This window comes from Musa acuminata, chromosome BXJ2-10, assembly GCF_036884655.1.
Source record: "Musa acuminata AAA Group cultivar baxijiao chromosome BXJ2-10, Cavendish_Baxijiao_AAA, whole genome shotgun sequence".
NCBI lineage: Eukaryota > Viridiplantae > Streptophyta > Magnoliopsida > Zingiberales > Musaceae > Musa > Musa acuminata.
The window spans coordinates 33584225-33604526 of NC_088347.1; the positions used below are offsets into that span (position 1 = coordinate 33584225).

A 20302-nucleotide genomic window follows, 5' to 3' on the forward strand; every position below is an offset into this window, starting at 1 on the left:
AATTAGTAAAAAAAATAAATCATTTAAACCATTAGATGTTACAATTATATAATAATGGATCACTCTCAGTATCAAGAAGTTTCAATAAGTGTAAAATTAACATTAACATTACATGTAAATATACATATGTCAAGTTTTCTTATCACATATGGAATTTTTAGTTGAGCTGGACATGAAATGTTCATATAATCTAAATTATTTGATAATCCTAAAGACAGGTGTGGATAACTTTACTTTCTCGTTTAATATAAAAAAAATCTAATTTATGGTTTGATGGTAAGTCCTATCCAAGAAATTGAACTCTTAAACGCACTTTAGTAGTTGAGTGTCCTATAATTTGAATAAAAATGGTATAAACAAGCAAAAAAAAAGAAGTCATAATTAACAAGCGATCTTGAATCTATAGTACGTTACTAACTTGTTATTTAAGATTTTTATTACTTTGCCAGTGGTTTTCGTTGAATCAATCATCCACGCTCGGAATCGGTGGCCGGTGGCCCCTTTTACCTTAGTTTATCATGTGATTGCGCTGTCATTAGAACAGTCATTCAGTTTCTCACCACGTTTTCTTCATTGCTGCACGTGGGCTATGTACATGAGAGTCAAGGTCAGTAGTCCGTGCCACATCTTTTCCCACCTTCCTTCGCCTTTCACCGGTGATTAGAGGTCCGAATGGGCCCCACAGAAGGCCCACGTCGGACGCCGTCGAACCATTCAATCACCGGGCAGGTAGCCAACGCGAGTAGTCTTTCCGGAGATCTAGTTCTTACATACGACATGGAACATACCAGCTCAAACCGGGTCCTCGATCCGGTCAACAATTGAAATGTTCGGTCAAAATCGGATCCAAATCCAGCCTAATCGGATCGTATTTCGGCACTAATCGGGTGGAAAGTCCATTTTGGGAGCGGCGTTCCTTTTCCCGCCGCCCTCGATCGCCCCTCTCTCTCGCTTCATTCGGCGAACAAGAATGACCGGGCCGAACGATGTCGAAGAGGAGCAGCAGAAAATTGGAGCCTTCGCCCGCTTCCTCATCTCCCACCACGCTCCCCTTCTCCGCTCCATCGTCCTCTCCCCCGACCCCAATCTCCATTACCCCCTCCTCGTCGAGTAAGCCCTCGTTTCTGCCCTGTCTCACTGTATAAGCATCGAGAAGCATTGTTCAACCCCTCACTTGTCTTCCTTCTCCCAGCTTCGCGGAGCTACTGGATTTCGACCCTTCTCTCGCCCACCTCTTCTTCTCCCGCCCGTCCCATCTCCTCCCGCTCTTCGACGAAGCTGCTCGCCGCTGCCAGGTTTTCTTACATTTCTTTTTTTCCGCTTCGATGCAGTGTGTTGTATCTCTTTCTTTCTTACTTTCGCTTTGAATTGTGCGCCGCAGGATGTCATTCTCGAGAATCCTGACGATCTGGGCCATACAGCAAGCAAGAAGTATCACGTTCATGTCAGGATCAACGTCGGTGGCTCTCCCTTGGAATCTCCCGGTTTGATCTTTGCCATAGCCTTGTTTATTTGATTTTTATTAGTTGTTGGGAAGAGAAAAAGAAAAGAGAAAAAAAGCCAAAAGAAAAAAGATGGATGTGCTGATGGTGTGGTAATGGTGTTTTGGGGGTGGGTTCCGTTCAGAGACATTTCCAAACATTGGGCGGATTAGGGTGAAACATCGTGGGATCCTTCTCACACTTAAGGGGACTGTCATCCGATCAGGGGCCATAAAGATGATCGAATGGGAGCAGCTTTATGAGTGTAGGCGGTGCAAGCACAGGCAAGGAAATTTCAACTCACATATATAACGTGTTTGATGGTTCATAACATACATGTATATTCATAATTTATTGAATTTTTCTTGTTTCTTGATTGAACAAATTTATCTGATATTTTTGGTAGCAACATAATGCAATGTACGTTGACTCATTAGCCTTTTCATCATGTCTCTAAGATATCCATGTTCAGTAATTTATTAGGTTATGCAAACAACCTAAATGGTCTCCATTAGTGAAACATGGAGCAGAATCTAACAGTAACACATACTTTTTAGTCTATTCCGAATAGATATTGGTGGACTTGTGCCTCCTAACCAAGGTATGTAGTTTCGAATAATACCGTCCAGTGCGGGTGGTACGTATCGGTCCGTTAGTTGACCGGTACACGGACCGCCAGTTACCGGACGAAAAAAAATAAAATAAAAAAAAAATATATATATAATATTTACATGTAAATATTTTTATAAAAGGCGACGTCACCTTATATATATATATATATATATACGGAGCGACGTCGCCCCGCATGGGAGAAGGAAAAGGTGTCGTCGCCTTTTATAAATAAAAATAAAAATAAAAATAATATATATATATATATATATATATATATATATATATATATATATATATATATATATATACCGAGCGGTGTACCGCTCGATATACAATATCGTACCATACCGAGCGAATGTCGAAACTCCGGTACGGTACGATATTGCATACCTTACTCCTAACATAATATGTTGCCATCTAGTTTGAAAGTGTTTGGTGGTAGCATGGCACAATGATAACTACGGCTGAACTCAAGGCTTAAACTGATTTATTAGATTGATATATATGTTTACCAAATATTGAACAGTACAACTCTGTATGTATTGCCATGTTTTTTACTTTTTAGGTCTTGTGGCTGGTTGGTATGTTTCCTAATTCCCCAAGTTATCAAATATTTCAACATAAGCTCGATAAGCAGTTTCTTTTTCCAACTGACAATTTTTTCCTAAGTGGATGTTTCAAATATATAAGTATGGCCTTTTTGAGTAAGTGTTTAGGTATGAAGGAGTAGAGTTGCTCATGTCAACTTCTATAATGAACTCTTCTAGATTGTGCTGGTCTTCTTTAAATATCATGAGTTCTCATTGGCCAAGATGTATTCGATACCTGTAAGCAATTAATATTGAGTTGTATCTACTACCCTAGAATGTCATCTAAAATGGGCAAGTACATTGTTCCAGCAAAGTTAGATCTTTCCTCTCTGTCAAACTTCTCACAGCAGTAGACTGGATACTTTCTATGGTTTTTTCTGTTGCTAGAGTATTATAAAGTCATCTCACTATCTTTATCGATCTTTGATTTATATGAGAAACTACTACTCATTGTTCTCATTGATATCTGTAATTAGGTTCAAAGTTCATCCTGAGCTGGAAGCCGGAAAGTCCATAAAACCTCCTACCTCTTGCCCTTCTAGGGTATGCTTCTTTAAGTTGTATTTACTTGTTTCTATCCAGTATTCTGTTTTTTATTTCTTCTGTTTTTGTGTTGGTTACATTTGTTTTTGTCATGCTTGTGCCAGCTCAATTCATATACGAGGCATGATTTACATATTAACAACCATCTACAGTATTATACACTTGTTATCCTTTAGGATTTCACCGGTAAATGTTCTATCTATCTGTCCATGGTGAAGATACCTGAAAAATATTGAACTTAATTTTTCACAGGGGTCTAAAACTTGTGAGGGAACATACTTTGCTCCTATAGAAGACAGTAAAGTATGTCATGATTACCAGGAGATCAAAATCCAAGAAAGCACACAACTGCTGGGTGTTGGGTCTATACCTCGTTCAATTCCAGTTATTCTAATGAATGACCTGGTTGATATGGTCAAGGCCGGAGGTACCACGATCTGTGAAGCCCTGATTTTACTTTCAACTGTTACATTCATGCATCTAACTTGACCATTTGTGGTATTTGTCAGATTGTTCTATGCTAGCTGACTACACCGAAATATTCTTTAATTTATTATAATATCTGGCATGTGACCAACTGATGCAGGACAAACCATGATGGCCTATTATGTATGGTTAAAACATTACTCAAGTGCACTAAAATTAAAATGAGATATATTACTCGACAAGGACCAGAAGCTGAAAAATTCAATTTTAAGTCAGCCGAGCAAGTAGCAACCAATACAGCATCGGTAGCATGTGATCGACCAAGAGACAGCAGATAAGTGAAGTGTACTGGATTTAGAATAGTATCAGTAGCACTTAACAAATAGTTGACCAGTATGTATAAACATAACAGTATGATTGGCATATGGTTGAGAACTTTGTATGATTGGCATATGGTTGAAGCTCAACACACTCATTTCATTTTCAGATTATATATAGAAATTGTATTATTTATTTTTTGATTATATAGAATGATCCAAAGAATTTTTATTCAGCAAAAAGTATGCATTTGATCATGTTGAGGATGTATCCTCCACTTGCTCTTAAGATACTTCTTGATGTTTTCCTTGTGCTTCAGATGATGTCATTATTACTGGGGTTCTATCAGCAAAGTGGTCTTCAGATTTAAAGGACGTGCGCTGCGACCTTGATCCCATCTTAATCGCTAACTATGTGAGGTAAATAGTTATATTTTTGTTGTTGAAAACCTGGAACAAGGTATACTCAAGTTTCAATATCACCTATGTAGTTATCATAGATTAACAAGTATAATTCTTATTCAATTTTTTGAACTTGAGCTACAATCTCTAGAAGAGAAAAATGTGTTTCTTGATTTAGTTGTTCTAAATTTTGTTCTTTTTGGTGCATATATTCACTCTGTTATATTCTACCTGACCAAACACATTAGTTGATGAGGCTAAAGAATCAGCCTTTTTCATAATTTGTAGTTCTGGAAACTTGGGACAAATAGTACAGCTTTGATTAGCTCGTTTTCTTGACTACTTATGCATATTTAAACATATAACTTCCCATGACTGTGCAAACTTTCATGTTCCTCAGGCTCAAAGTACAATTATTTTATTAAACGTTTCTAGAGAGACATTCATGCACAACTATTGGAAAACACATTCTTGTCCCTTTGAATGTTGTACAGAGAGATGTTTAGGTACATTTATGAAGACACATTCAACAATTGTTACATCTGATCAACCCAAAACCAATTATTTGAATCAATATATGTGCTCTATCAAGGCATTTGTAGTATTGAGGGCCTAACTCTCACATTAATTTGTTCATCCTATTTTTTCAAATAATTTAAAACTTCTCTATTGTCGGATCAATGATTTCTCTTTGTTTTGATCTGTTCTTAATTTTAAAGTTAAGCACAAGAAAGAGTCTGAAAGCTTTTTATTAGCAATGTCTATGTTTGCAGTTTTATGAAACTGCATTGTTTTCATTCAATAAGATAAAATCTTGATGGAATGACAGTGAAAGACATCTGCATTTCTCACAAGTTGGGTTATGAACAGCTTCAGTAGTGTATGCTCTCTCTTAGGTTTCTTGTCTGTACATATGCTCTCTCTCCCCCTTCTGTCACCCCTCTATAAATTCATAGTAAAATTTTCCTGTTGTAGGAGAACCAACCAACTGAAGTCTGAAATTGGCATCCCAGATGACGTTATTAAGAAATTTGAGCAATTTTGGTTACACTACAAGACAGCCCCACTAAGAGGTGCTTTCTGCCATGAAAGTTATTACATGCTATAGTGTTTCAATAAATGCATATCAATATATATCCTAATGTTTAATAAGTGACTAAAGCATGCTCAGAGCTACTATCAGTATGTCTACGTAATTGATTATTCAAGCACCATCTATGAACCCCATTTTGTGATTTTTCTTGAGAACATAGTTCATGATATCAGCCAATTCTGATACAAATATGATACACTTAATTATCTGCTAACAATGATATAATTTTGGCCAATATCTCAACCTTATAGCTAGAATTTTGTTGAAATGAGCCAGAATCAGTCCAACTATACTAGAGTTGGTTAATTATGACCAACTTTAGCCAATTTAGTAGCATTAAAAGAAAAAGAATGGGTAGGAGGAACAGGAGGAGGAGAACAAGAAGAGAGGAGTCGAGATAAAGGAAAGACCAATGCTACTATTGCAATGTAACAAAAGAGACATCGCTACTGTTGCAGATGCTATTTGCTATAAGTATCACATTTGCTACCAACCCCATAATCATGATATTTGTTGCCATGTAAGACAGAGGAAAGAACACAGGAAGAAAAACAGGGAGGTAGAGGATAGTCAACTTTGAAGGAAATGAGAATTCTAGTACAACGAAGGACATGCCATGGTATTTAGGATTTACTTCAAATCAAGTTGGCACTCTCTTTATATAAGTTTTTACTTTATTTGTCTCTACATGTGGCGTGTAAAATGGTTAGAGAAGCATGGAGGCCAAAATAGGGCATATTACTTCAAAAATATTTGAATTAAATCTTAATATGGATTAATTTAAGACATAGATATAATTATTTTATTGGGCCAATCCTACTTACTCTCTTTTATACAACTTTTGTCTCTTATGTTTGGCTTTAGTATTTGTGAAGTTCCATATATGTCAAATACAAAAGGTAAAGAAATGTTTTGATTTCTCAACTTTTATTTTATTTTTTTATTTTAAAATAATTTTTCATGTATAAATTATTTTTTCGACTGATCTTGATCCTATCATCTCTAACCATTCCTGACTACAATTCTGATCTTTCAAATGATACTTGAGAAGATCGTCTTTCATTGGAGAGACATGTAGATTATTATGATCGAACTAGCTCAAACTTCATTTATTGAGGGTGAAGAAACTATTCTTTTTCTTTAATCTCCATTCTTAGTTATTTCTTAATAAAAAGTCTATTCTTGCTTTCTTAGTATATGATATGATTCTTCGTGTTTTTCAGTCTTATATATTCACAATCATTACAGGAAGAAATGCTATTCTACAAGGAATTTGCCCTCAGGTTTTTGGTCTCTTCACTGTGAAGCTTGCAGGTAGGGAACCCTTTTTATTTCCAAAATCCAACAGTACATGTTGGAATGAAAAAAAAAGACAAAAAAAAGGAAAAAGAAAAAGATTGTTGCCCACCTTTAATTTAATATAAAGGCATATGTCACTTTTCCCTCTTTGAACAAGTAGGAATCTGTTTCATCTTTAACATTTCCATTTTCTTTGGTTCTCAATTAACTGTTTTCACACTTCTGAAAGCACAGTTGCTTTGACACTTATTGGAGGAGTCCAACATGTTGATGCTTCTGGAACAAAGATTCGTGGAGAATCTCACTTGCTTCTTGTTGGTGACCCAGGTATCACCTGCTGCATGGTTGGTAACTTTCATCAGATATGACCTTTGTTGTTTCACATTTCTAATGAGGTCATTATTCTATTTGTCTATATCAAATTGATATCTTGGTATACAAAATAAAGGTCATGAAAGGGCCATAATATTATGCCTATAAGATTTTGTAAGCAAAGGTGATAGAGCATGTTTTGCTTAACTTTCTCCTCTTTTCTTTAATATTGTTGCAATTTTTTACCCATCTTGTTGAATATAATGTAGCTATCTAACTTTATCATTTGTTTACTTTAGGCAAAAAATATTGCATGCCTCATTTTATTTTCTCCATGCTTTTTCCACATGGATGAGGGCATTTCTTTATTACTCCAGTCTCTACATCCACCTTGTTCTTTTAGATACTTCTCTTTTTGTGTCTATATCATGACTACCATTTTAAGGAAAGTGTTCAGGTCATATCTTGACAACCTTTGCCTGAACCTGATTCTGATTCATTTATCTGCTTAATTAGGTTCATGCACTCTTGCTCTTTTGATTTAATTTTATATTCCATAACTTTTCATTGTAATTCTGAATATGCTTTTTATAGACTTGTTTTTGTCAAATAAAGCTAGGTTAGGTTCAAATAGTGCATGATGGAACATTCTTCAAATACTATGCCTGAAGTTCATATATGAGTGCTATATATATATATATATATATAAGATGTGTTTATTTGTGACATTTTCTTCTGATCATTTTCTTGCTTATCATTACTGTTTCTTATGTTCCTTTCTCCTATATAAACCGTATAAATGTGCTTAACAATTACACACACTTAAAATTTTCCTCTATTCCTGCTAAATGACTGACTTGCTGTGACATGCTTTCTGCAATTTAACCCATGTGTTGTTTTTTTTTTTCTCTTCTTGAATGTTCTTTCTATTACAAGGCTAAAAGTTATGTTGGATTTAACTGAAATGCAGAGAAATCAGCTCTTAGGTACTGTTTTCATTTTTTGCCTTAGCACTTTTTGTCTTTCTTCACGATGTGTCTTTCTTGAACAACTTGAAATTGTGCTTTTGAATTTAAATTGAATAGTTACTTGTGCTACATTGTGTAGCATTTCTAGTTTTATGAGTCAACACTATGACAATTGAGTAAATATTTTTCCTTATGCATATACATCTATGAGACATGGTAAATCAATTTATTTAGTTTTCCTTATGAATATAAAAGTATTACAATAAAAGGCAGCTGGTAGTAAAAAGTTGAGCTATTGGTTGATAGTTGACTTTTTTCATGTATCTGTCAAAGACAGCTAAATAGTTTCTTATTTATCAAATTGTAGGTACTGGTAAGTCTCAGTTTTTAAAGTTTGCTGCAAAGCTAAGCAACCGATCTGTGATCACTACTGGGTTGGGAAGCACCAGTGCTGGCTTAACCGTTACTGCTGTCAAGGATGGAGGTCTTGTATGCTTTGCTTGTGTCTTCTTCCCTTTTAAACACTGCTTAATATTTAAATATTGAATTTTTTGCACTCTTATGTATTTTTCTTAATAAATATTTTTTTATGCCTTTATGATCAATCTAAACTTGCAGACTAGTGGCAAATTATTTTTGTTATAGTACCATCAAGTAGTCAAGCTTAAAAGTTTCAGTGATTTACTTCTTTCTTTATAATTTTCTTTATAAATTTGTATTGTGTTTTACTTCTTTTTACTTCTTTATCTCTTTCTTGTACGTCCATATTATTGTCTCACTCATCAGTTTCTTATTTTGTGAGCTTTGCATGGGAGACCGAAATACTGAACAACAAAATTTTTATGTCCAAGTTAAATAAGTTTTAAGGCTTATGTCTTAAGGGATTTTGGACATTGGAGATCCTCTTTGATGTCGTTAAGGTATTGTGAAGATTAGTTCTTTCTTCTTTTCTTCAGTCTAGTCCCAATAGGTCTTAAGTAATAACCTATATTCTTTAGTTTCTTTGTGCTCATACAAACAAGTAAAGCACATCTTCCACAAAGAAATTTAAAATATCAATGTTGCTTATAATAGTTTTGAAATTGCAGCCACCATTTGCATGAAGGTGATTTTCTCATTGATCTTCTTCCTATGAATTCTTCTGGTAATGTGCTGTTTGGGATCTAGTGGTGCCTTTTGTTTTGTGATTCTTATTATATTATTAATGTCTAGTGTAATGCTTGAGAAAGTAAGGATGGTGGCTTTGAGATGAATAATTAGATCCTAATTGTGTTGGAAAATGGATGAATAATAACTCCTATATTCAGAACCAAATGGAGCATGAGCCTTGATATCATGGTAAGATTGCTCATTTGTGATTTAGGTATGACCAGGGTTTAAATCACATATATAACCTTTTTGGTTTCAGGGATAAGGCTAAATACATGCCCTACATGTGCAAGAGCCTAGTACATTAGGCTGCCCTTTTGAACACAAATTTGAGTAATGGGATTATTGTAAGTTTATGAGTTTCAAATTGGTACCAAATAATGAAAGATGCATGCTTCTCATCTTAATTTTGAAAATATGCTATTTTTTCATGTGATTATTTACTTGTACCTCCTATGCCATCTCTCATATATACTTTACAGGGGAATGGATGCTAGAGGCTGGGGCACTTGTTTTGGCTGATGGGGGACTTTGTTGCATAGATGAATTTGACAGGTTTGTTGTTTCTTTTATTTCAGTGCTTCTCTTTTTGGTATATTATTGCTTCCAAGATTTTCTCTTTAATGAAGGGTTTCTCATATTGCTATATTTTAATGCAGTTTCACTGCTTAAGGATCAATTACTTTCATACTCTACCATGTCATGTACTTTATGGTGATAATGCACTACTAAGGAGATATCAAGTTAGGTTTAGTTTGATTAGGGATGATCAAGTAAAGTTCGAGCCAAACTCCAATTCAGTCTAATCGGAGTTCCAATCAAACAAGCAGAGACCAAGCCCAATAAAAAAATGGTTACTTGTTGTAAAGGAGACGACATACTTAATACATATAGTATCAAAGATTTTATTTCATATTGATGTTGTTTTCTATAGCTGCACAACTGCTTAAGCCCTAACCATAAGAGCTTTTGGCTCATCCCTAGTGACCTAGTTCTTAAGAACTCTATTTATGTGTTGGTATATCTTTGAAAACATTGAACAACATTGCCTTCCTTGCTGGTGATTTTTTTAAAGTAGAACATATTTGATATTGGGTGGGTTGTAAAATATGGTCCCATTTAAGACTATATTTCAGTACTTTGTGGAGTTGTATGTACTTCCTTCGGTGTATCAGTTTGCCATGCATGTACATGGTAGACCAGTAATCTGTGATACTAGTTTCTCTTGGTTCTTAAGTTCTTATGTTATGCTATTTTTTCTTTTTATCTTTTGAGCAATTATTATGAATGTTTTGACGGAGAAAACTAAAATGTACTTGTTCTGGACTCTAGTATATGCTGCAAAAAACACATAATGGAGTTTTAATATGCTTAGTTACACTTCTTACATCCCATCCGCTGTTAAAATTTTATCAGTTATCTTATTGTTTTGTGAGATTCAGGATAAACCTTGGACTGACAATTCCTCTGTGCATATATATAGCATGCGAGAGCATGATAGAGCAACCATACATGAAGCAATGGAGCAACAAACTATCAGTGTCGCAAAGGTGTCTTTTGTTTATTTTTTGTTAGTTATTATTTAGTACTAGGAGTTATCTTTTTCAATATTAGTTTGATTCAATTTCTTGGATATGATTTTTTTTTTGCTTTGAAAAGTATTTAAGTGATATCTTAGCGATATTTCCAGGAAGCCATTCAAGCTATTCATGTAAATAATTCTCAATATTAACCAAATTACTACTAAGACATGCACAATTTTCAGTTTGGTTTCAATTCAAAATATGTATTTTTAATCATTGATACTACTATTGATTAGGTAGTTGATCTTACTGATACTTCATGATGTTCATTCTTTACTTGGGTAGACAGTTTGGAGAACAAAATTATTGCTTTAATTTGTCCTCGGTTATTATTATGTTTTTTTCATATATTTTGTTAATAATCAACAATATTTATTTAGATAAAGTGACAATTTACCCCATTTAGTGCATTAATTATTCTTTGATGAAAGTGTTGTGAACTCAAGTTAATTAATATTTTAAATTTCAGGCTGGCTTGGTGACTACTCTCAGTACCAGAACAATCGTGTTTGGTGCAACTAATCCAAAGGGACAATATGATCCTAATCAAGGTACTTCATTCTTTTGAAAATTGAACTGCTTTTTCTGTTGAATTACAAAAATTGGTTAAAGTTAAGCCCAAATGTAAATATTTGACTTTTTATTGTCCACAAATCAGTGAGCTTTTTGACATCTGATGGACATCAAGATGCTTATTGTAATCTTAAAATCTAAAATGAATAGTTGGTTTCTTTTGATGTGTCAAGTATAAAAAATGAATGCTGTTGAAAATATCCCTGGAAAATAAAATCAGGCAATTAGTACTTCGATTAGCAGTTTAACTTCTAATTTTATCTGAGGATAAGTGAGCATAAGCAGTAACAAAGCCTCATGTTTGCTCTTGGTATTTGCTATATATTGCTACATATCTCATGATTTGGAAATTCTTCATAGACAATTGCATTTAAGTTCCCATCTCGTTGTTCCTTGGCATTAAAATCATCAACATCCTACTATGGCAAACTCGTGACATTTCATCTTTGCTTGTCCGTTCAGACTTGTTCATTATGTTCTTGTGCCTTCAACATAAAATAAAAATGTCATGCATATAACTCAAAATTGTTGTATTTTTATGTTATATGGACACATGCAAGATAAATGTTACTTGACTAATTGATGTTTCAGTAGAAGATTTTTTATACATTTTTTCCAACTTGTGACGCAAATTCTCTTTGCAATTTTCAGCTTTATCTGTGAACACAACTCTTTCTGGGCCACTTTTGAGCAGATTTGATATAGTTCTTGTTCTCTTGGATACCAAAAATCCTGAATGGGATGCCATTGTTTCATCTCATATTCTGGCAATGGTAAATATCCATGCTTGCCTATTATAATGGTGAAATAACTCTCTTATGTCTTAACCAATTGCTACTAATCAATTCATCTTATATGAAAATTTCCATATGATTGATATAAAGTTTTAAGGTGAAATTTTAGTTGAATTTATCATTTGACTTTCCAGAATGGAGAACAGGGAAGCAAAAATGATGAGTTCATAGATAATATCTGGTCAGTAGTGTTGCTTAGAAGGTAAGCCTTAGAGTTCCTTGTGCTTCTGTTGTCTTCAGATGTTTCTTTATATTTCACAAAAAATATTTTTGCACCACTCTGTTTAGTTGATGTTAATTTTTGGAATATTTTTTCTTTTGACTTGGAGACATGATGAAAAGAGAAGTGCTTGTCGTAATGGGGACACTAATACTTCAGATTGCACTCATTTATTTTCTATAGCAACACTATGAAATTTAGCCATATATCATCTTTGTTCAAAGTCTGACTTTGACTCATAATGGATCAAATTTAAATCATTATTGTAAGGGTAGTGAAAATGAGCTGACGGCACACAACTTGTAATGCTAAAAGCAATAAGAATAAGATGTTTAGGCCAAGGTCTGTCATACCGAAGCATACCGCCCGTACTGGGCGGTACGTACCGGTCCGATAGGTTACCGGTACGCGGACCGCCCGGTACTGCTACAGTGATACAGTACTATACTGTAGCACTGCTACGGTATAAAAAATATAAAATTGTTTGGTACACCAAGGTGTATCGTTCGGTACGCCCTGATGTACTGTCCGGTACACTGGTACCGTACCGAGCCCAGGTCGAAACGCCGGTATGGTACGATACGGCGAACCTTGGTTTAGGCTAACTTGAAGCATGTGCAGACTGAAATTCGAGGAGGCTGCAAGTTTTAGAAAAATAAGGGTAGAAAACATGTGTTATGCGAACACACACATATACAGTGAATATGTATTTTATCAAATGCAAAACAACTGTGCTTTCCAAGGAAAGGAAAATTCAAAAAGGTACCAAATAATCTATTTGATCTATACAAAGTTCATGGTAAGTTCATGAGATTAGTGGAGTCCATAAATCACATCATGAGTGCTGAAGAAGTGATTTGGTACAATATCGACAGATCACAAAAGAGAAAACAAAGGATACAACCTTTTACTGGTCTTATTAGAACTTTGTATCTGCGGAAAGTAGTTCTGTACAATTTTATTATACTTTTCAGTACGTAAAGTGTTTTTCAGCCTCTGGATATCTTCTTGGAAGCAATTAAATAAATGATTGAGTTAACAAGAAAATCTTCTTTCTGCACACGGGGAACATATCTGACAGCACCTCAAAATTTATGGAGTGCTCTGTCAAATACTTGCCAATCCATGTTTTTATTACTACTGTTGCTAGTTGGATAATGAAACATTTTAATTTGAGTAAGTTTTTGGAAGAGGGGCATGTTCAATAACATCCAAATAATGTTTGAATTTGATTTAGTTTGTTGGCTGGAGTGGAGAGATGTCCTTTTACCTTCTGAAGTTCAATATGCAGGTATATTCACTATGTAAAGCAACATTTTAAACCTGTGCTGACAAAGGAGTCTGAAAGAGTTATTTCAAGTTATTATCAACTCCAGCGAAGATCAGCAATACATAATGCAGGTTAGTATGGAAATGCTATCATAAGATAAAGCTTGCCGTGTCTCAGGAAGATATATTTATGCAGCAAGAACCACTGTGCGAATGCTTGAAAGTTTGATAAGATTGGCGCAAGGTATGCTGTAGAAGCAGAGTCAGCCATCGAGGCTCCTCGTTACTTGATTATATAATTCAACTGCCTTTCTCTTGCAGCACACGCAAGACTCATGTTCAGGAATGAGGTCACACAGCTTGATGCTATTGCTGCAATTTTATGCATCGAATCATCAATGACAACATCTGCCATTGTGGACAGTGTTGGGAATGCTTTACACTCCAATTTTACCGATAATCCTGATGAGGAATGTATCCTGTGAGATCACTGAATTTCATTGCATAGTCATCAATTTACATTACACGCATGTAGGTATCCTAGTTTTGCAATTCGGTCCATTGCTAATGAGAAGAGTCTCAGTTCTTAGATTTCTGAACATATTTTCTTTTTTCATAAATCAGGGTTACGTCATTTTGTTTATAGCATGGTAGTTTACCTAGTTGTTTAACATGACAAGTAACAAAGTTTATTGAATATTACCTTATGGGTGGCTAATAAAGCCACTTTTATGCGCATAGAGCCGAGCATATGCACATCCATTTTTCGTTGCATTCCTTTGAAATTCTTGACATGCCATACATAGATGCCAAGCAAACATCCATTTTTCGTTTCAATCGTTTGAAATTCTTGACATGCCATACATAGATGCCAAGCAAGAAAAGTTGATCCTCGAGAAGCTTCAAGTGATTGAAGAGTTCCAGTAAGAGCAAAGAGCTCGCAACAACCACACTACATGAGGAAAGACTGGGAAAACTCTCGTTGGTGGACCTCTTACTATCCTGAAAGCAAGAGCTTGTGGCCGTATGTCTTTCGGTGCATATTTATATCTATATGTATGTATATAACCACCCACAACCTTCAGAAGCTTCATCTGTAGGGGAAATGGTTCGATACGAAATTTGGTTGTTTCTTACGATCTCTTAAATCTCATCATCTGAGATGCATGCTAATTGAAGTGATGTCAACCGTCGTTTGTTTAAGACTAATGAAGGAACACCGGTGCTTGATGGGGCGGGACGGCCTTTGTTATTATGGCGACTATGATTGGATTCGCCATCAAACTGTTAAAATGGATCCGTAAAACTCGTTCTTTGGAATTGTTCACTCCAGCTGTCACGATTTCGGACTCTTTCCACCGCATCCTAGCTGAGTTGAAAGAATCGAGGTACTTACCTCGGGACGTATAAAAGATTAGATCTATCTATCTATCTATCTATCTCCTTGGCGGCGATAGGCCCAACGACAGCGCATTCCCTACGACACATTCATAGATAGGCGCACCATCCTTTCTTTCATCAAATCTTGCGCAAAATACGAGGTATCACTGGGATCCACCACACCCCCATAAAAGCTAACCCGTCTCGTACTCCGTCCACAGTTGGCTCGCAACTCCATGCCGATGTGTGTATATATATATATATATAAAGATCCAACATAGGTCTCACATCATCTGAGTGCCATGGCAGCGTCGGTACGACGGTCACGAAGTTTTCACGGCGATGCCTTACATTAACATTACGATCCCACACGAAAAAGACCACCGCCATGAGACGACGTGGGGACGCCAACTCTGATGCTCGGCCTGGTAGGGGGGGAAGGCGTTTGGCGGAACCGAGAAGCCGTGCTACGACGGTAGCCCTCTCCTGTCGCGTCCTCGCGGTGCGTGTCTCGTTGCTTTCCGCCAGCTTTCTTCGTCTGTTCGGGGGGTTCGTGGAAGGGGGATCCACCGTTCTCTGTCCCTGCAACCCCCTTTCCCACTTTTTTTCCCAGGATCTTCTGTCTCGGATCAGCCAGGACCATCGTCATTCGAGCCAATGAGCGTGCTCAAAACCACGGAGCCTGTCGGGAATCGGACCAATAAGGACGCCTCATTGGTTCAGAGAACGGACCCCGCCTCATCGAGGGGCTGCTAAAGTCCACCTGCCGCGGACCACAGAGCTTTTGTCTCCCATTACAAACTGCTCATATGGCTTTCAGCGATCCCCCACCCCTCCCCCAGCCTTCGCTGTCCTCGCTTGCTTTCTTGGCTTTTGTTGCGTGGGGGACGGCCCACTCTGGACCACATAGGATGGGACGGAAAGATTAGATTAGAGCGGGGGAGGGGGGGGCGAAACGCGGTGGTTCTCTAGTCCAAGCATGCCATCGCCCTCTCTCCGACTGTCTGTTGCTGACTTTGTCTTGGGCGTCGGATCAACCCCGCATACTACTAGTGGATTGGGTTGTAGCAGAAAGAAAGAAGACGAAGAATAAAAGAGAAAAGGTATGCTCTTCACTGGCCGGTGATAAGAGAGAGAGAGAGAGAGAGAGAGAGAGAGAGGAAAGAAAAAGATGGCTAGAAGTCATGCCGAGCAATAAGACGGCAGCTGCATGGATGGGAGATAAAAATTGGAGTTGCGGGAGGTGAAGGATGTTAATTCGACCCTCCATTTCTTCCACCAGTGTTCTTTTTCCCAAGCGTGGATCATCTGATCATAAACACAAGAAGCCCTCATCCGTGGCTCAGTGTAAGCTCGCCAGTGTTGACATGCGTGAGACCGTACGTGCATGCACACGTCGGAGCCTTTCACCTTCACAACTTTGTCCTTCCGACTTCTCTCCTAGGAGATGAGATTATACTGACAGGAGGAGCCTCACACATATGTCGAAATAAACATCGCAAGTTCTATCCATTGACTCCTGCGGTCAAGGAGGAAATCCCTAATGCACTTTGAGATTTCATTCACACTTGTTGTTGCCTGCAGCAATATGTGACACAGATGCCTGATAAAGATTCCATCTAGAAGACTGCAGAAGTAATTACATTCTCACTAAATGTTGTTTCGAGTTGATCCCTTAAACTCTTCTGTATTCTTTCTTATTGGATCCTCAAACCATTTAGCTCTAAGCAACAATTCCTTCCCTCATCACTAGTTATTAGAAGGATTATGTTTTACCCTTCCATATGTTTAGAATAAGAAATTTTTTGCTACTTTAATCATCTGATTTTTCTATGGTAATTGTAAGAGAGAGAGAGAGAGAGAGAGAGACTGAACTTATTGGGAATCAAATCCAGCAGCTGAGAGTGATCTGATGGCATAACATTGTGGTCCAAGTTATCCTCTGTGGTTGGCCACTCAAAATGGACTTCTGACACAATATTAATTTGCCAGAAATCAGCAGTTAAAATGAGCACTACATAAAAAATTCCCATTTATTATATTAAATAACGTATAAGACGTGGACTCGAACCTGACAGCCATTACTTGTGCAACAATACATGAATCGTCTCAAAAGAGATAATTTTCTTTAATCGACTACTAAATTATTCTCAGATGTTTGTGCCAATTAATCCATGTAAGAGACACATGAATTCCAAGAATAACATAGTCTTCGTCTCCACATAAAGATATTTGTTAGGTAGAAGAAGATGAGTCTGTGATCTCAACATAAAGAAATATGACATGTTTATGCTCAACCAATCCCTCTCTCTCTATCTCTCTCTCTCTCTCTCTCTCTCCCTCTCTCTCTCTGCAAGCTAATATCTCTCGCTGGATGGCTCAAAACCAGTCATTGAATAGGAATTACTCACAACTCATCACCACACTACACTGTTCAAACTTAGATCAAATTGACTAAAAGTTGATAGAAGAACGAAGTTTTCTTGTAGTGCTAACCAAATCAGTTTGATTGCAACATCTCCTATTTGGGGGAACCTTCGAAGTTGTTCATGGAGGGAATCTTCTTCCATTCCAAGTATCGTCAAGATGGGTGTAAACATGGAATTGATTAGGACTGCAGGCATTGTGTGTTTATTAAGGAGACGAAACACAGAAGAAGGAAAACATTGGTGTTGTGTTGGATAATACAATAATTATAATTAAGCTCAAATAAAGAAAGGGGCTCATATGAACATATGTAGCAAAGCTTGTTGGAACAATAAATATGCAACTCATGATTTTTTCTTCCAATTACAATTACTGCTCACTTAATTTCTACCGATGATAGAAAGAGATCAAAGTCTTTCTCCTTCTCTTACAACAGCGAAAGCATTTCCTTTTCGATTCTTATTGCAATAATGCACAGTGGAACATTGAGAAAGATTACATAACAAAATTTCCATAAAGCTCCTTCCATTTCAACACATTCATCATCTTCATCATAGCTTTTAGCTCTAGTAGAACCAGTTGGGTGATGGAGTTTGGTCGTCAGAGAAGAAGCCACTGCATGGCTCGACCACACCAAGAAGCTCTTCCATCTTCATGGCATGGTTCTGATGATTGAGTCCTCCGATGGGTTTCAGTGTCCTAAAATCCAAGTTTAGCAACGGCGGCGGAGAAGCCGGGAAGGAAGAGAAGGTGCCGTATCCGATCGCTGCCACCGACAGGATGTTGGGGGCCGACGCCGACGACGACAGCCCGCGAGGGCTGTCGTCGTCGTTCAGGATGGCGTCGTTGAGGACGGCGCTCGAGTCGCTGTCCGAAGACCCGTCCTTGCAGATCAGAGGCGGTGGCTCCTGCGGGGCCGTGGCTTTTTGCTCGGCATCGGACGCCACCGGATCCTCCTTGCCGAGGCAGAAGCTTAGACTCCCGTCCTCGGCCAACTTGGCCCTCAGCTCCTTGATCTGTACCACCGCAGAATCGGATCCATGTACGAGCAATTCGACTTAAACTTGGATCAAACTCGGTAGCTCACCTCTGCGAGCAGGGACTCCTTGTCACGGCGGAGGGCGTCGCAGTCGAGGCGGAGCTGGTCGTAGCTGGCCTTGAGGGCCGCGTAGTCGTGCTCCAGCTGCTTGGTCTTCCACCGGGCCCGGCGGTTCTGGAACCAGACGGCCACCTGCCGGGGCTGGAGGCCGAGCTCCTGCGCCAGCCTCACCTTCCGCTCCGGCTCCAACTTGTTGTCCACCTCGAAGTTCTTCTCCAGCGCCCTCACCTGGTCCGCGCTCAGCCGGCGCTTCTTGGCCCCCCGGGGGCCGCCGCTGCACATCTCCTCGTCCATGAACTCATCGTCCTCCACCCCATCGATGAAGGGCTGGAACATGCTTCTCTCTTCTCCTACACGAATTCCAAATCAGAGACCAAGTAATTACTCTGTAACTAGAGCAAAGAATTCTGATCACAACACGCATGTCGAGTACCAGTGGGGATCAGATGATCCGAGTAACCGAGCGGCCTCTTCATGCTCTCACAGCTGCTCGATGGTTTCAGAAGAAGTTGCGATGTCCAAGAAGCATACGACACCCGTCACACTCTAAAGGAAGTAGGTAAGCAAGGTTACACACAGCAGCAGTGGGAGCAGCTGTGTGGAGGATAGAGAAAGAGCAGAGGAGGAGGGGGAGGAGAGTCTCTTCCATATCCCCTCTTCTTTCTCCTTCTGACTCATCTCCTCTGCTTCAGAACCCATCAATGGCGAGACATCATCCTGTGGTCTGAATCTATAGTAGTTCTCATAGACCAGTGAGAGAGAGAGAAAGGAATGGGAGGGGGAATAGAGAGAGAAAGAGAGAGAGAGAGAGAGGTGCTGGAGCTGAAAGGGATAGCGGGGAAGGTGGCAGAACAGAAAGCAATAGATTCCCGGCGTCCATAAATAGAAGAGGTCAAGTGGAGGGTTGAAACCCTGGGGTTGAGTTTAGGGTGACCGGGGTGGGTTAAGAGGCTGACTTGTGTTTGGGGTCGAATGTGAAATGAGAAGCCAAATGAAACTCGTCCCAAATGCATATTCCCTGACCCCTCCCTCCTAATTTCTTTTGCTCAAAAGTCAAAAGTGTTTTTAGATCCATTTTGCTGGTTTTTTTTATTGACTCAATACTTCGTCGTGGCCCCCAAATTATCCCTACGCGTTTGATCCAACGTCGTACACCCCAACTCTCTATGAAAAGATTTCAAGTTTACTCCTTCGACTCTCGAATATTATATTTTAAATATAAAATATTATTTTTATTTTTCTGAATCTATTAATTATCAGAAAAATCCTCCTCGAACACATCTCAATATATCACAAATCATTAACCCCTTCACCAGACTCATTGTTAAAATAATATTTAAGTAATTTTTTTCTTGGATTCATGCAGATCCAAGAAATGATCGAGTCCCTATTAAAGAAGGTATCTCGATTTCACATTTACCGTGAATATTATTATTACGGGTGCCTAATTTATCTTTCGGGTTTCGTTTCTTGGGTGGCTTAACCACACTACGATACCAGCAAACAAATCCCGAGTTTTCACGGTGACGTGCGATACCGACCATTTCAGCAGTACGCAGAAAAGGTGCGCGTTCCATCGAATTCAATCTTTTAATACCCGCCGGTCCCACCGGTACCCATCGCGGGTCCACCCGGTGATAGGTGTCTTTTGGTCATTGCCTGGGGTCTCGTGTTAGACTTCACCGCCACACGCGAGCCTGCCTCCTCCGTGCCCCGTGCCCCGTGCCCCTTGGCCCCACCCCCACCTCCCATGGCCGGCACAGAA

General features: G+C 38.3%; 2 protein-coding genes across 2 annotated transcripts; one reads left to right on the top strand and one right to left on the bottom strand.

The window, feature by feature from the left end:
• Positions 1–923: 923 nt before the first annotated feature.
• On the top strand, positions 924–14701 carry LOC108951140 (probable DNA helicase MCM9). Its single transcript, XM_065127629.1, has 20 exons — positions 924–1110; positions 1193–1295; positions 1382–1484; positions 1627–1765; positions 3160–3226; positions 3479–3653; positions 4290–4389; positions 5347–5444; positions 6713–6778; positions 6998–7090; positions 8411–8527; positions 9675–9747; positions 10676–10742; positions 11245–11326; positions 12000–12121; positions 12277–12344; positions 13654–13763; positions 13828–13875; positions 13953–14105; positions 14500–14701. The coding sequence occupies exons 1-20, from the start codon at positions 971–973 to the stop codon at positions 14556–14558; spliced, it is 1983 nt and encodes a 660-aa protein (XP_064983701.1). The 5' UTR covers positions 924–970; the 3' UTR covers positions 14559–14701.
• Positions 14702–17747: 3046 nt separating this feature from the next.
• On the bottom strand, positions 17748–19388 carry LOC103969147 (homeobox-leucine zipper protein HOX20). Its single transcript, XM_009382602.3, has 3 exons — positions 18971–19388; positions 18526–18887; positions 17748–18454 (listed from the first exon to the last, which is right to left on the bottom strand). Exons 1-3 carry the CDS (start codon positions 19011–19013, stop codon positions 18005–18007), a joined length of 855 nt encoding a protein of 284 aa, XP_009380877.2. The 5' UTR covers positions 19014–19388; the 3' UTR covers positions 17748–18004.
• Between the last annotated feature and the right edge of the window lie 914 nt (positions 19389–20302).

Excerpts from the sequence above, each read along its gene's own strand:
- LOC103969147 (XM_009382602.3), bottom strand. The coding sequence starts at position 19,013 with ATGAAGAGGCCGCTCGGTTACTCGGATCATCTGATCCCCACTG. Across the intron at positions 18,888-18,970 it reads GGATCATCTGATCCCCACTG|GAGAAGAGAGAAGCATGTTC; the intron begins GTACTCGACATG and ends GAATTCGTGTAG. Across the intron at positions 18,455-18,525 it reads AGGAGTCCCTGCTCGCAGAG|ATCAAGGAGCTGAGGGCCAA; the intron begins GTGAGCTACCGA and ends GCGGTGGTACAG.
- LOC108951140 (XM_065127629.1), top strand. The coding sequence starts at position 971 with ATGACCGGGCCGAACGATGTCGAAGAGGAGCAGCAGAAAATTGGAGCC. Across the intron at positions 5,445-6,712 it reads CAAGACAGCCCCACTAAGAG|GAAGAAATGCTATTCTACAA; the intron begins GTGCTTTCTGCC and ends CAATCATTACAG. Across the intron at positions 11,327-11,999 it reads ACAATATGATCCTAATCAAG|CTTTATCTGTGAACACAACT; the intron begins GTACTTCATTCT and ends TGCAATTTTCAG.